General features: G+C 36.3%; 1 protein-coding gene across 2 annotated transcripts in view; it reads left to right on the forward strand.

The window, feature by feature from the left end:
• Positions 1 to 17,343, forward strand: part of LOC126814314 (prominin-1-A) — a 46,094-nt gene that overhangs the window by 4,535 nt on the left and 24,216 nt on the right. For both annotated transcript variants that reach the window (XM_050539395.1, XM_050539396.1), the window contains exon 2: positions 16,717 to 17,064. In XM_050539395.1, coding sequence (XP_050395352.1) covers positions 16,806 to 17,064 — 259 coding nt within the window. In that variant the 5' untranslated portion in view covers positions 16,717 to 16,805. The remainder of the gene's footprint in view (positions 1 to 16,716; positions 17,065 to 17,343) is intronic.

The raw sequence follows: 17,343 nt of genomic DNA on the forward strand, positions 1-17,343 counted from the left end.
GAAAGTTGGTTACATTACAGCAGTGTTAGGTGGGATTAGTTCTAATCAAACGAAACACTGCGAGGAGTATTGTATATATTTGCTGACCAAATTAGGTAATATTCTTTTTCTAAGTCGGTGTGACCGTAACCATTGGGTTATTTGTCAATACAATTTTATCCTCACATTGAATACGTAACTAACCAGATAACTTACGCTAATACATGTATACACGGTTTTAATATCTCAAGTGGCAAGGCTAATTTATACAATATATGTGTCAAGTGTTCGAGACATTATATCAGTATAATGCTTCATGATGCAGGATTAAATCAACCTGTTATATATCTAAACTCTTGAACAGCGCGATGAAAATGAAATATTATATTGAACATAGAATGACTTGCCTAAATAATAAGTATACGGCTGTTAACTCATACTGTCTTTAATGAAATGAAATGGGATTTAACGTCCTACTATTCTGCTCCGGACTGGGCTAATGAAGATGGACATACGCCATACAGTGTGCTATGACGGAAATTTTGCCCGGACAGCGGCACTACGGCTTACTCTTATATCGAATTCCAACTGTCAATGTATCTTTTACGTGAACGCTTCTCATCCGAATGAATTACTAGACAGCTATCCTTGTCAGGCCCTCCGCCCTGCATCACTGACAAGGGGGAACCACACCGGAAAATCTGGGTGAACTTTCTCGGCCAATGCAGTGATCGAACACCCGACCTCCAGGCTAGCGAGCCATCGTCTTACCCACTTAGCCACCGTGACCCCCGGTGGTCTAAGGAAAAATGTCTTTAAATAATATTCGACCTTGTACATTCTTCAAAATATCCCATAACGCCCTGTTTATTGTAAATTAACCACGCCATTGTCCATTGTTTTGATGCGATTTGTTCCTTATACAGGTAGAAAAAATCAATAAACACCATTATGATCGATATCGGTATAGGATTTGATATAGAAAGTGAATGATGTTTTTCACTCGTTTCTCTGCATCTTTTATGATCGATTGATTTTAACTTGACATTGTTAAAGGTCTACACAGACCTTACAAGTCGGCGAGAAAAGTGAGGAAATAAAGACCCTAGTGTATTATAAGTAGTTCATAATTTGCTATGAAGAAAACGTACATGTGTGGTATGGTATGGTTACATTTTCTAGAACACCTAATACTAAAGACCATTTATCCAGGTATCAAAATCAGTAAGTAATGTTGTATAATTATAGAAATGAAAATGCAATTGGGAAGTTAAATAAACTGCGTGTGGTTTGCATTTTTCGGAAAATATCAAATTGCTCACAGATGAATCCACGCTGCTGTGTATCCAGATTGATTTATTTAACATTTAATTACGAAACAAATATCAAAATATTATATATCAACTTTAGATAATCATCCGACTTGGGTTGAATCGGATTAAAAACGGGCCAGTCAATTACATTTCGCTAAATATAAGAATGGTGCAGTATACCATTTACATAGGGGTACAAAAAGATCGATGGTGTTTCAGTTCTGATTTCTTTGTAAATGCTGAACGGAACGGAAACATTTCAGGACTGATATTCCTATTAGAGATGTCAGGGCTTGGATGGCCGAAGGGTTAGCGCATCTGTCATTGAGTCAACTGTTGAGGTTTCGTTTCCACGGTTGTACGTAACAAGGAGTAGGGTCGCCTGTCCAACCTCGTGGGTTTTCTCCGGGTCCATTTGGTTTCCTCCCACTGCTAAAGATCCCTACGCGCAAGTGTATTATTGAGCCATTATTATGTTCCAAAATGACCTAGTTTTTGTCGACCCTCTCTTTCTATCTCTCTCTCTCTCTCTCTCTCTCTCTCCCTCTCTTCACAACATTGTAGTTTGCAAGGGATTCATACATCGCTCTAATAAAGCCCATGGATTAAAGTTTAGCAAATATTGTTAGACACATTTCCTGTCCTAAATGATGTTCCGCGCAGAAAACAACCCTCGGGAAAACAAAGTGTTTAATACCACCCGCCATCAGAGGCATTATAATTATTTTCTTAGGTTCATATACATATGTGCCTATACAAAAACAACAATACGAACAAGTAATAAAAGGTTTCTGGGGCGACACCCCTACACCCATTCAGGTGGGTTTTCTAGTAATTGACACCAACAGACCAAAGGCATAAATCATATTTATCTTAAAGAGGGTTGAATGGGTACAAAACTATACGGATATAACCTTAAAAATTGTATTAAATTATGTATAAAAGGCTATTGGAATATATAGTTATTATCCTTATACATTAGAGATAACCCGTTCATATCTAAACAAAAGAAACGGGTTTTAAATCGTTGATGGCTATCGATCGGATTTATGTATACTCGCCTATGTAAACGACAGCCTTTCAAAAACAACTTAAGACTACATGGTGGTATTCTAATACCATTTTTATTCTTATAATATAAAAACGTATCTTTATTGTTGCCATTAAGTGAAGAAAGTGACCCAGCCCTAAACACGAGGGCCAGACATGACAAGTGAGTATCCAAACTCTGTGTCAATACCCCAAACAAAGGGTGTATACTTTTGTTGTACACTAACTGCTGATTAATTAATTAATTAAAATAAATTAATTAATTAATTAAATTATAAGCCATTAGCTTACATTAAAATTGATAATCCCTCTGGTCAGTTTAAACTGCGGGAGCATGTCTTTGTCTGGGTTATAATCCTGTCCTTGGAAACGGATTAAATACTTTACGTATGGACCTTCATTAAATATAGGATATAAACCCAGAAACTCAGTCATAATCTTCATTACCTCCCGATACAGTATTCTTATTACATGTATATGGGTAAGTCATTCTATGTTCAATATATTTCACTTCATAATGTTGTTCAGCTACATAGCATTGATTTAAAGCGATAATTTTATATTTTCTAAGAAAGTCAAAACATAATTAATTCTATGTCTTTTGCTCAATAGGTTATCGACTCACTATTATACGATTATAGGTATTATTCTCCCTCTTAAAAATCCTTTGACCCCGGAAATAATAACACAATTACTTCCCTTGTTTATCTATTCCCCCCATGAAATAGCTATCTTCAAACGTTTGAATTTAAAGTTGAAAATGATATTTTTGCCAATTTCTCAACTGGCAATAGTGAAATATATGATTAATAGGATTATTCTTTAAAGATGGGTTCCCAGAAAAGTATTTATCGGGTGGTTATTTCCAATAAAAATATGGCAATTTTGGTATAAATGGAAAGTAGAGATATCCAATCTTACTAGAAAAATACTGGATTCCCCGAAAAACACTCATGGAGCGTATACAGGACAAAAATGTAAGGGTTCTCCAAATCAACAGACCGACGATTAGGAACTTCTGCACGCGTGAAGCGGCGTGATGTCAAAGGTCACAAGCGAACATTGAGCGCTTGATGTACAAGTTGATAAACTTTATGAAGAGTTAGACGTACAATACTTTCTGAGATAAAAATGACGGAAAAAGACGCGGGTAGTGGATAATCCGAGAATTTAATTAGGATTCGATATTTGTTAAAAATAGTAAGCGATTAAAGACAACATCGTCTTATGTATGCAATGAATTCCCGTCTTCATTAGCCCAGGCTAGAAGCAGAACAGTAGGACGTTAAACCCCATTTCATTTCATTTCATTTCATTTCCTCTGACTCCCAAGACGTGATGTAAACATGACCTGGTTTGATCGAATTGTAATAGCTGGGCATTCCTTCGCAATTACAATGTTTGAGAAGGATTTGAAGCATAATTATGACAAATTAATTAGTTTGAATATGTTTTTGGTCCATATATACCATTAAATCACCCAGTTTGTACGCGGGAACCCATCTTTAACAAGGTAGGGCTGTTTATAGATACCATCTATTTTAGGGCTTTATTTTAATAAATTTTAAAAATATAACTTAAAAATATGAAATTGCAGCTTTAACCTGTCATATCGTGAAACAAAATCCTTATTTAATCTTTTCAAATGCAATACTGTATATACCATTACCCCTAGAGGCATTAAAGACAATAATTATGTGTTAACAACCGTATACTTATTATTTATGTAAGTTATTCTATTTTCTTTTTCAATATATTGCATTTCCATCGCGTTGTTCAGATACATAACACGTTGATTTAATATTTCAAATCATGATTGAATATCTCTGACGTTTTAAATTACTTCTTGAGACGACATTAAAGACAGGGGATCACGGTGGCTAAGTGGGTAAGACGCTGGCTCGCTAACCTTGAGGTCGGGTGTTCGAACCCTGCATTGGCCCAGAAAGTTCATCCAGATTTTCCGGCAGCAATTGTACAAACTATTTCCCACGTAACCAGGCTGCTATGTACCCAAATCGTCTGTTAACAAAACAAGAAAAAATAAGCGTAGTTCATATAATACAGCCACTTGATTTTGTTTGTAATCATAATAGAGTCAACAAGTTTGTGCATGAACAAATATAAAACTTTTTTAAACTAAGAAATACGGTATTGCAGTTTTAATAACTGTGAAAATTAACAAAACAAATTGTCGTGCATTTAATGAATACGTACAGTCTGTTCTCAACGAGAGCCTTTAAAAAGGGCCGAGAAAGTTCATCGGGGGTTTTCCGACGTGGTTTCCCCGTATCAATGATGCAGGACGAAGGGCCTGACCAGGACAGCTGTCTAGTCGTTCGAATGGGACGAAAAACCGAGGTCCCGTGTACACATTGGCATGCACGTAAAAGATCCCTTGACAGTTGGAATTCGATATAGTGCCGCTGTCCGGGCAAAATTTCCTTCATGGCACACTGTATGGCGTATCCCCTGCTTCATTAGCCCAGTCCGGAGCAGAATAGTAGGACGTTAAACCCCATTTCATTTCATTTCATTAAAGACAGTATGAGTTAACAGCCGTATACTTATTATTTAGGTAAGTCATTCTATGTTCAATATAATATTTCATTTTCATCGCGCTGTTCAAGAGTTTAGATATATAACAGGTTGATTTAATCCTGCATCATGAAGCACTTGAGATATTAAAACCGTGTATACATGTATTAGCATAAGTAATCCGGTTAGTTACGTATTCAGTGTGAGGATAAAATTGTATTGACAAATAACCCAATGGTTACGGTCACAACGACTAAGAAAAGGAATATTATCTAATTTGGTCAGCAAATATCATATACCATACTCCTCGCAGTGTTTCGTTTGATTAGAGCTAATCCCACTTAACACTGCTGTAATGGAAGCAACTTTTGGTTCCAAATTATGACTGGTCAATAGTCCGATTAAAAACCAATAGCTAACCGCGTAACAATATCATTACGCTTTAAACAGAGCTCCAAATTGGACCAAATATGTTTACATAACGTTACGTTATGACTCACGATTTTATTATGCCCAATTGACCAGTGCATAGCAGAATATTTTAGAAAAACTAATTGTGTGACAAACGAGGCTATCAATACGCATACAGTGCAAACAATACGGTTTGGAGACGAACAATACTTTCACCGTTTTTAATAGCTTAAATCACTGTCTAAAGTTCTAAGGAAGACCCCAGATTAAACGAAGGGCTTAGATATATTTGATTGAACGGGAAAAATAGCCACACTTCCTCAAAAGCTCAAATATCAGAAGCCAATCCAGCAATGGCCATGGCAGAGAGTTATTCTTCGGGCCATTGCTTCAGGAATATGTTGATATAGGTTCATGATAAAGAAAAATGTAAATGACTAGCATGATTACTAATTTATAGACCAGTTAACGTATCAAAATAACCCACATTACTTACTATAGCTTTGTTTATGAATTTAAAATCATTAATTTGTAAAGATAACAATATTGTTTCAGTCGCCATATTGTTACGCTTTTGCAGTCTTTCTGTTACCGCAGATCAAATCTAACGCAATAGGAGGAGAAAATGATTGTGGGATGGGGGGGGGGGGGTAAACTTTTGCAAATGAAGTGAACATATGTAACAGAATCCATTTCAGAAACGGAACTCTGTATTTGAATTTAATAATCCATGCCAATATCTTGAATTCATTTTGAAAAATGATAATATAAGCGCTCTCTTTAACTTGTGCTGGAACATGACACCATATTTATGTTTTACAAACAGTTTGTGTCGCCATGACACTCTTCAATAACAAATATCAGGTTCTGGACGGTTGATCTATCAAAGATAATTAATCTTTTATTACAAGTTGTTATTACTGTAACTTCAATATATACTTCTGATTTAATTCATGTCCGGGGGTTGGATGGCCGAATGGTTAGCACGTGCGTGCTGTATCATAAAGCCTGTCATTGAGTCAACTGGCGTGGTTTCGACTCCTCGGTTATACGTGACATGGAGTAGGGTCGCCTGTCCAACCTGGTGGGTTTTCTCCGGGTCCTCCGATTTCCTCCCACTGCTAAAGACCCCTACACGCAAGTTTGTTGAGTGGACGTTAAACCCCATTTCTCTCTCTCCCTCTCTTTAATTCATGTCTTCCATGTTCTCAATGTATTTGTTTACTAATATACAGGGGATAAATGTTGGTGAATTGTCCGATATGTAGCGACTTGAAATCGTAAATTCTTGTTAGAAAATATGACAAAATGATTACTGCCCAGTTTGAGCAGCCTATGTTATATCTGTGTCTATTTCCAACGATTATCCTAACCAGTCGTTCATTTCGTCATGTGTCTATTATCGAACTTGTGGTTTGGGTGGACGACGGGTTTAACGCCTGCGCTTTTGTTTATAAAGTCTGCCAGTGAGTCAAATGCTGTGGTTCGATTCCCCCACCTGTATAACCTCGTGGGTTTTCTTTGGATTCTCCAGTTTCTTCCCAAGGTGTACAATTTAACAAGTGATTTATATATTAGCATTACTATACACAATGAGGAAGCTTTCTGCACCTAGCTAGTGCAAGGAATAAGGGAAGAGCCAATAAAGCATATGCACATATATCCGTTTGCAATGTACCGACCAATCAAGTGGCAGATAGTGTATGTTCTCAGCCAGTTTGTGACGTACGGTACATAAATGTCGTTTCTCGCAAGTCTCCAATTATGTGATTATCATTATTTCTGGGACGAGTTTGAGATCTGTCCTATTTTCAATTAGATATTTTCAGGGCTTAATGTAATTTTAGAAACTGCAATCTAATGATCCATATTTTAAGCATGGTTCTAAATTCTGTTGCTTAATCTTAGTTTAATTACTTCAAACCAGAACTTGACGGATTGATTTTGAGTTTTTAACCTTAACTTATTTTCCATTAACGATTCAGCGCGAGAAAGATTTAAGAGACAATTTACAATAAGGTCGCGTATTAATCACGGAAAACGACAATTACTTCATTGATTCCTCTACAAACCAATCATCAGTGTATGACATCACGAAACGTCATTTTATATGCTGTTTCTTTATTATTGTCCTTTGCTGATCAGTATGGTTTACTGAAGTACCAGGGAAATTATTGATTAATGTTAGACCAATTAACCCTCCTAATTAAGAAAATTAGTATATTACATTCACATTTTGACAACGAATTATGAATAGTATGAATAAGTTGTTCCAATACGTCAGAAGCGCTCGACAATCAGGTTTTTTTAAGAACTAGCTAGCCTGGAGTTCGGGCGTTCGATTCCTACATTGGCCGAGAAAGTTCATCCAGTGATGCTGGACGAAGGGCCTGACAAGGACAACGGTCATATTCGACCAACTCATCAGACAAATGGTTGGATTGACAGCTTATTCCATGGATAGGATCAGTTCTATTCTCATCCGACCAGCTGATGCTGCCAATCAAATTGCGTCATATTAGACAACGTCATATGGTAAGTGACGTCATATCTGATTTGGTAACCTGAATTCTTGATTAAAAATGTCTTCTTCTGTCGCTTCGAGTACTTTGACGACACAAACAACAAAAAAGAAGTGGGTAAATAATTATCACAATCTGGACGGTTTACGAGTACACTTACCGTTCAGAAATATGTTCAGCAGTAAAACGAATGATGCACTTATGTAGAAGTGATCGTAAATTATAAATTATGTTTCATGCCATGGAAATGAGTTCGGTTTAACGTCTAATGTGACACCATACCTTACTTTTCTGCACCAACCGGGTAAATGAAGACGGGCATATGTAATTTAGTGTGCTCGGGTAGTTTAGCTTCAACCAGATCAGGTTTAACGCGCCCCCAATCGTACACACGGGACACGGTGTTTGGTCCCCAATCAGAACGACCAGGCTCCTCTTTTTAGGCCAGTCCGTCCGGGCTGTAGGCCTACCTCCCACAGGAGGGAAAAGGGCTGGAAAATCCCGATACAACGCCGGGGTCTAACCCGAGACTTTCTGGTTAATGGGTCGGAATAGTGTCTTAGAAAATTGACGACCTTGCATATGATATAGGTACGAAACTGGGGACCAGGAGGGGATTCCCCCTCACTTTCCGGGTAGGCTACAGGTTCAAACATAAGGAGAATTCTAAAGATTTCAAGTAAACGCACCACCGGTTATCACTGTTGTTAAGCAATAATTTATATAGTGTCGACACTTCTGCATGATAGGATTTATATTTTCTTCTCTTGTGCAAAACTCCCAGATTTGCTACGGATTCACTTAGCTTATGGTTTGGTTTTTAAATTTAGCTTTCGCATTTTGTGCACTTATTTTTTTTCTTTCTGCTTTGATTTAAATCTGCACTTTGTAGTTTTTATTTTCATTTACATTTATATTTACAATGTTAGAATTTTTCTTTAAATTTGCAGCTACTGCTTTTGTTTATATATATACACTGCTTTTTGTAAAATTCGCATCTAATGCTTTTTATTTATATTGGCCCTTAAGCGTTATGTTTAAATTTGCACTTACAATAATTGTTCTTTAAATTTGCACTTACAATAATTGTTCTTTAAATTTGCACTTACAATAATTGTTCTTTGAATTTGCACTTATGATTTTACTTTAAATTTGCATTTATGGGTTTTCTTGGTGGATTTTCTTTAAATTTGTAATTTTTTTTATTTATATTTTAAACGTACAGTTAATGGTTATATTTGGTAGATTTATTAATTGATCTATCTTTCAAACACTTATTTAACCCTTTTGATTTTTTAAGCCTTTGTTGGGGTTTTTTCACAGTCACTGTTTGCAGCGATTGCGCAAACTATTTCCCGCGTAACCAGGCTGCTATGTACCCAAATTGTCTGTTAACAAAACAAAATAATTCCAGAGGGCTTCAAGTTTAAAAGAACCGTAGTTCATTCATATAATACATATAATACAGCCACTTGATTTTATTTGTATTCATAATAGAGTCAACAAGTTTGTGCATGAACAAATATAAATCTTTTTTAAACTAAGAAATACGATATAGCAGCTTCAATAACTGTGAAAATTAAAAAAACAATATGTCGTACATTTAATGAATACATATAGTCTAGTCTCAAGGAAAACCTTTAAAAAAGGCCGAGAAAGTTCGGCGTGGTTTCCCCCTATTAGTAATGTAGGACGGAGGGCCTGGCAAAAAACGGTTATACGTGACATGGAGTAGGGTCGCCTGTCCAACCTGGTGGGTTTTCTCCGGGTCCTCCGATTTCCTCCCACTGCTAAAGACCCCTACACGCAAGTTTGTTGAGTGGACGTTAAACCCCATTTCTCTCTCTCCCTCTCTTTAATTCATGTCTTCCATGTTCTCAATGTATTTGTTTACTAATATACAGGGGATAAATGTTGGTGAATTGTCCGATATGTAGCGACTTGAAATCGTAAATTCTTGTTAGAAAATATGACAAAATGATTACTGCCCAGTTTGAGCAGCCTATGTTATATCTGTGTCTATTTCCAACGATTATCCTAACCAGTCGTTCATTTCGTCATGTGTCTATTATCGAACTTGTGGTTTGGGTGGACGACGGGTTTAACGCCTGCGCTTTTGTTTATAAAGTCTGCCAGTGAGTCAAATGCTGTGGTTCGATTCCCCCACCTGTATAACCTCGTGGGTTTTCTTTGGATTCTCCAGTTTCTTCCCAAGGTGTACAATTTAACAAGTGATTTATATATTAGCATTACTATACACAATGAGGAAGCTTTCTGCACCTAGCTAGTGCAAGGAATAAGGGAAGAGCCAATAAAGCATATGCACATATATCCGTTTGCAATGTACCGACCAATCAAGTGGCAGATAGTGTATGTTCTCAGCCAGTTTGTGACGTACGGTACATAAATGTCGTTTCTCGCAAGTCTCCAATTATGTGATTATCATTATTTCTGGGACGAGTTTGAGATCTGTCCTATTTTCAATTAGATATTTTCAGGGCTTAATGTAATCTTAGAAACTGCAATCTAATGATCCATATTTTAAGCATGGTTCTAAATTCTGTTGCTTAATCTTAGTTTAATTACTTCAAACCAGAACTTGACGGATTGATTTTGAGTTTTTAACCTTAACTTATTTTCCATTAACGATTCAGCGCGAGAAAGATTTAAGAGACAATTTACAATAAGGTCGCGTATTAATCACGGAAAACGACAATTACTTCATTGATTCCTCTACAATCCAATCATCAGTGTATGACATCACGAAACGTCATTTTATATGCTGTTTCTTTATTATTGTCCTTTGCTGATCAGTATGGTTTACTGAAGTACCAGGGAAATTATTGATTAATGTTAGACCAATTAACCCTCCTAATTAAGAAAATTAGTATATTACATTCACATTTTGACAACGAATTATGAATAGTATGAATAAGTTGTTCCAATACGTCAGAAGCGCTCGACAATCAGGTTTTTTTAAGAACTAGCTAGCCTGGAGTTCGGGCGTTCGATTCCTACATTGGCCGAGAAAGTTCATCCAGTGATGCTGGACGAAGGGCCTGACAAGGACAACGGTCATATTCGACCAACTCATCAGACAAATGGTTGGATTGACAGCTTATTCCATGGATAGGATCAGTTCTATTCTCATCCGACCAGCTGATGCTGCCAATCAAATTGCGTCATATTAGACAACGTCATATGGTAAGTGACGTCATATCTGATTTGGTAACCTGAATTCTTGATTAAAAATGTCTTCTTCTGTCGCTTCGAGTACTTTGACGACACAAACAACAAAAAAGAAGTGGGTAAATAATTATCACAATCTGGACGGTTTACGAGTACACTTACCGTTCAGAAATATGTTCAGCAGTAAAACGAATGATGCACTTATGTAGAAGTGATCGTAAATTATAAATTATGTTTCATGCCATGGAAATGAGTTCGGTTTAACGTCTAATGTGACACCATACCTTACTTTTCTGCACCAACCGGGTAAATGAAGACGGGCATATGTAATTTAGTGTGCTCGGGTAGTTTAGCTTCAACCAGATCAGGTTTAACGCGCCCCCAATCGTACACACGGGACACGGTGTTTGGTCCCCAATCAGAACGACCAGGCTCCTCTTTTTAGGCCAGTCCGTCCGGGCTGTAGGCCTACCTCCCACAGGAGGGAAAAGGGCTGGAAAATCCCGAGACTTTCTGGTTAATGGGTCGGGATAGTGTCTTAGAAAATTGACGACCTTGCATATGATATAGGTACGAAACTGGGGACCAGGAGGGGATTCCCCCTCACTTTCCGGGTAGGCTACAGGTTTTCTTGGTGGATTTTCTTTAAATTTGTAATTTTTTTTATTTATATTTTAAACGTACAGTTAATGGTTATATTTGGTAGATTTATTAATTGATCTATCTTTCAAACACTTTTTTAACCCTTTTGATTTTTTAAGCCTTTGTTGGGGTTTTTTCACAGTCACTGTTTGCAGCGATTGCGCAAACTATTTCCCGCGTAACCAGGCTGCTATGTACCCAAATTGTCTGTTAACAAAACAAAATAATTCCAGAGGGCTTCAAGTTTAAAAGAACCGTAGTTCATTCATATAATACATATAATACAGCCACTTGATTTTATTTGTATTCATAATAGAGTCAACAAGTTTGTGCATGAACAAATATAAATCTTTTTTAAACTAAGAAATACGATATAGCAGCTTCAATAACTGTGAAAATTAAAAAAACAATATGTCGTACATTTAATGAATACATATAGTCTAGTCTCAAGGAAAACCTTTAAAAAAGGCCGAGAAAGTTCGGCGTGGTTTCCCCCTATTAGTAATGTAGGACGGAGGGCCTGGCAAAAAACGGAGGTCCCGTAACATCGGTGTGCACGTAAAAGATCCCTTGGCATTTGGAATTGGATATAAAAGTAGTCCCTCATATAAGAAATTTCCCTCATATTACACTGTATGACGTATGCCCGTCTTCATTAGCCCAGTTGGAGTAGATCGACAGGACGTTAAACCCCATTTCATTTCATTTCTTTAAAAAGGTGTATATTTTCAAATTAAGTTTGTACATCCTTATGATATGTATTCATATATTTTAATTATTTTTAGACGTTTTCAATTGCTTTCCAGCTTTGCAAAAGAGAACATGTCTATTCAACAGGCCTTCAAATTCAGCTGATATTCATTTCTTATATTTTTTTAGTAGTTGTTATAGAATGAGGTAGATTATATCTTCTGAGCCGAATGGAATAATCTTATCAGAATCATAACAAAATTAATCATTATTTTCAAAATTCATTAAATGATAAGTATAGGTTTATCTATGGGATCTTTTGATTAAAAAACACAAACAATCATAAAAGCTTTACTTTGGCTAATGATTTTTGTCGGTTTCAGCCATTCGTCAAATGATGGCGGGTACCATGTGCTTGTTATCAGTAGCATACCAGGACGAGGGGGTAGCGGTTGTGATCTATTGTATTGAAAACAGTAGGAGGCTACAAGCCATAAAAGCTTTACTTTGCCTAATGATTTTTGTCGGTTTCATTCATTCGTCAAATGATGGCGGGTATCACGTGCTTGTTATCATCAGTAGCCTACCATGACGAGGGGGTAGCAGTTGTGGTCTATTGTATTGAAAACAGTACGAAGCTACAAAATGTCTGACGCCAATTTCATTTTTTATTTTCTTTTGGTTAACAATTGGAATTCAACTGTTGAATCATGTTTTGTGTGTATTGTATTATGTTGTTTGGCGGGTGGGGTAAGGGATACAGGGATACGAACGCAAGCAAGGCCCATTCCGAGCGGGACAAACTCTACGTACACCACTGCTTGTCTGTAAATTCTAAGTAGATCAACCCAAGTAAATTGTGTATTGATGTATTAATCAATTATACATAACCCTTACTTGTATTATATAAACATTGTACAGTGGATCGATAAATAGCCGTCTCTAACACACAGTTAAGAGATAAATGAATTCCAGCCAATCAGAATCGAAGAAAGTAGCTGGCTGCACTTTAATATGCGCGCTAAATCATATTTACTTTTCATATATGAGAGTAAATTGCATATGTAAGCTTTTAAGAGCTTAACCAAGCGAGCAAATGATTAGCTAAATATAGATGTAACACGGCAGCTACGCCCGCTTATAAAGTACAGGTGTCACCTCCTACGATTACACATAAACGTGGTTTACAAATAGTGCCTCTGCACAGCCAAGTGAGTTAGCCCCCTCCCCTCCCCTATTTTTTATAACTCATTTTTCATTTGAAAATCTATTGACTCAAAAAATTGTACATTGTATTGATTTTATATTTTATTATGTTTTGACACAATACAGTATTGGAACTTAAACTCTCTCTTCTGTTTTAATTCAAGGAACGCACAAAACAAATTAACTACGGCGTATGACACGAACACGCCTCTTTAAAGTACTGAAGCTGTAATACCGATTTAATTGAGGGGGGGGGGGGAGAGAGATGGGGTTTAACGTCCACTCGAAACAAACTAGGTCATTTCGGGACGAACATAAGGGTCAATTTTATTTCAATAATTCGCTTTAACAGTGATAGGAAAGAAAACCCACGAGGTTGGACAGGCGACTCTACTCCTCGTCACGTTATTTGAGGGAATGTACTGATCTAACATGTAATAGATAACGTAGACAAGGTATTGATTTATCATCTTATATATAATTGAGACAATTTACTTACATTTTATATATAATTTATGGAATGCACTGATCTATCATGTTAAAATATATAATGTAGGGAAACTCCAAACATCACCAACAACACCGATGAATTTTAATGATTACGTTACCAAATTTTCGGTTTGTTTATGGAAGCATTTTGAAACTGTTGGACCCAGGAAAATTAACAACCTATAGTAGGTTTCCACTCAAGAATGAATAAAACCATACCACACAGTCATCCTAACCTCTATAGATTTATTGAAATAATTCGAAATATTGTTACATATTTTATACAATTTCTATGTAAATTAATTTTTCATTCTTCTTTCTGTTTGTTTTGATATAATCTATTATAGGCAGTAGCCTAAATGGGATGTTTTATGGACCAATCTATTTTAGCTATATAAGTAGGGATAATAAACTCACCAGGCCTTGTCTGCGATATCACTTCGGTGGAAGCGGACGTTAAATAAAGCTATTTCACACACTGTAAAAAATATCCATTTTTTATGTGGCCGAATTCCGTAATTTAACACCTTTTTTCTGTTAATCGATGGATTTTTTGGAGAAATTGTGTTAATTGTCTGAATTATTTCTTCAAATTACGTGTTTTATGTATTTCTGTGGAATATTCAGTATTAAACAGGAAATTTCCGTGAAATTTAGGGATAAAATGTTTTATTCCCTTCTATTACGGACTTAATTCTGTTATTTTACGGAATAAACGGTGGAATGACAAGGAAGTTCCGTGAAATTTAGGGATAAAATGTTTTATTCCGTTCTGTAATGGACTTAATTCTGTTGTTTTACGGGATAAACGGTGCAACGATAAGTAATCGTATACATATATAATCATTCCTAATAATCATCATGTTATAGTATTCATTTCAATTTATTAACCATAATATGAAGAATCATATTTTGTAACGTTTGGTATATTAATTGACATGTATATCTAATTTCCATTATTTATAAGATCTATAAAGTGTATTGTTATTCATCATACGGTAATCAGATTGTAAGTATTTTCATAAATATGTAAAAGTATGTTTTAATGCTGCGGGTGTTAAGGTTGTAATATCTGGTAATCAAGCACGCTAAATTCCGGATAGTACAACCGGTTGGCCAGTGTAAGTCGGTTTGTCTCGATGGCAGAGTCTGCATACCTCCGAATTGATAATACCGCAAACTTACATCTGAAAGCCTCCAACCACTGACGAGTAGCGGTTTGAGATACCTTGCTCTCGATTCTTATAATAGCGAAAAGAGGTTACGTTTAAAAATTATTTGCGATATAACTTCGGTGGAAGCGGACGTTAAATAAAGCTATTTCACGCACGCGTATAAAGTCAATGGTTAATTCAATGAAATTTTTATCACCTTCATGGTCAGGAAACAAAATTTACCAGGATTTTTTTTTTCTGTATTTGAAAATGGAATTTATGTTAATTGAAGGAATTTCTGTAAATAACAGGAAAAACAAATACGGATAAAATTTTCCTGGTAATTTTTGTTTCCGGAATTTTTTACGTTTTTTCACGGAAATTTTTGTTACAGTGCACAATCACCAGACCATAATCTATTGTTATAAACTGTAGTCGAAATGGGACGTAGGTGAAATGGGAGGGTACCTATATTGTATTTTTAATTACCAGGATATGATTTGAAATATGAGAACAGATCTTTTTGTTGCACAACACCAGTTGAGATATCGACCTTATATAGAACGGACTGATTTTAAGTATTTAACGCTTGTTCCGATATCAACTTCGGTGGAATCGGGCGTAAAGCCCCAGAATAAGAAGTAATTAGCGAAGGCATTGAGTGATAACGCTACTCTTGTGTTCTTTCGGACGAACTCTCAGAATGAAAGGGGTTTAACGTCCTACTGCACCTACCGAGCTAATGCAGACGGAACAAGCATTTAGTGGATTATCCTTTTGCTATACCCTTTCATATATTATAAGCTTCATAGTTGTATTTGATCGTCATTGCGACCTTGTGGTGGATATTATATAGTTTATAACGCATGTAGTATACAAGACAACCTGTAATAAGACACATACTTTATAATCAAGGGAATAATGTAATATCGACTTGCATTGGTTAATTTTGTGTTAATATCTGATTAACAGGCGATAATGGTTTTGTGTGGATAGTGTTACTGAAATTATATCATATGCGATGATTACGATGGAGAAATCATACTAAAAGGAACTTTTTTTATTTGTCTCTATTGACTTCAGAAATAGAAATACATATTTTTAGTTACAGAAGTTACCGGCAAACCTGTCTGCATCTGGCAAACAATTAATTGTGACTGGTATACTTTTAGTAAAATGGACATCGCTAATATCGTCATGTAGCTGACTCGCTAATCTGGCGGTCAAGGCTTTGACCCTAGGGATATTCCGGTGTGGTTTCCTCCTTTTCAGTGGTGTATGTTGGGTGCCTGGCAAGGGTCAGCGTTTAGTCTTTCAGGTGGGGCGAAACACTAATTGTGTGCACGTAGAAGAACCTGGGAAGTTGGAATTTCCTTCATAGCGCATGGCGTATGCCCGTCTTCTTGAGTCCTATTTTATTTCATTATATCCCACTAACAGGTTCGAACTACAAACGATTCATGTCCAATAACCCTTTCCATGTGAATATCATTATCGGATCTGTAATAATGTTCTTTTATTTTTATCTTTCAGAATACGTGTAAATAGATTCTAACCAACTGCAACAACAAGAAGAATTTTTGAGGTTTTTATTTACGTAAACCGTACAAAAAGACACAATAATGTTGTGCAGAACTATTGTGTTATTGACACTTTGTGTTGTGTATCTTTGTGAGGCGGCTGATCCTGTTTTAACACCACAGACATTAACTGATAGTGTTCTTAATACAGCCGATAGTAACAGCAATATAGTATGGTCTGATTTACCGGAAGGTCAAACGTACAAAACGGATGCTACTTATGATGATGGCGGAATGGGACCGCTGTTTGATTTTGCCAGAAATTTCATTAATACTGTGTTTTCTGGTGGATTTCCGTATGGTATGTTCAATATTATTCTTATAGATACATTCCCGCGTACAAACTATGTGATTTGATGATATATTTGGACTAAAAACATATTCAAAGTAACCAATCTATCAAAAATTTGCTTCTAATCTCTCTCAAATCTTTGTATTCGCCGGGGATACTTATAGCTATAAGTAAGCTGTAGTTAGACGCAGTGTCTGCCAACTTAGCTTCATTGTGGGAGGGTCCATTTTTCAGAATGTATTTATCATTACGTACTGTCCATTTACCATACATATTGACTTCTAAGTA

This window comes from Patella vulgata, chromosome 3 (genome assembly GCF_932274485.2).
Source record: "Patella vulgata chromosome 3, xgPatVulg1.2, whole genome shotgun sequence".
NCBI classification, from domain to species: Eukaryota; Metazoa; Mollusca; class Gastropoda; family Patellidae; genus Patella; species Patella vulgata.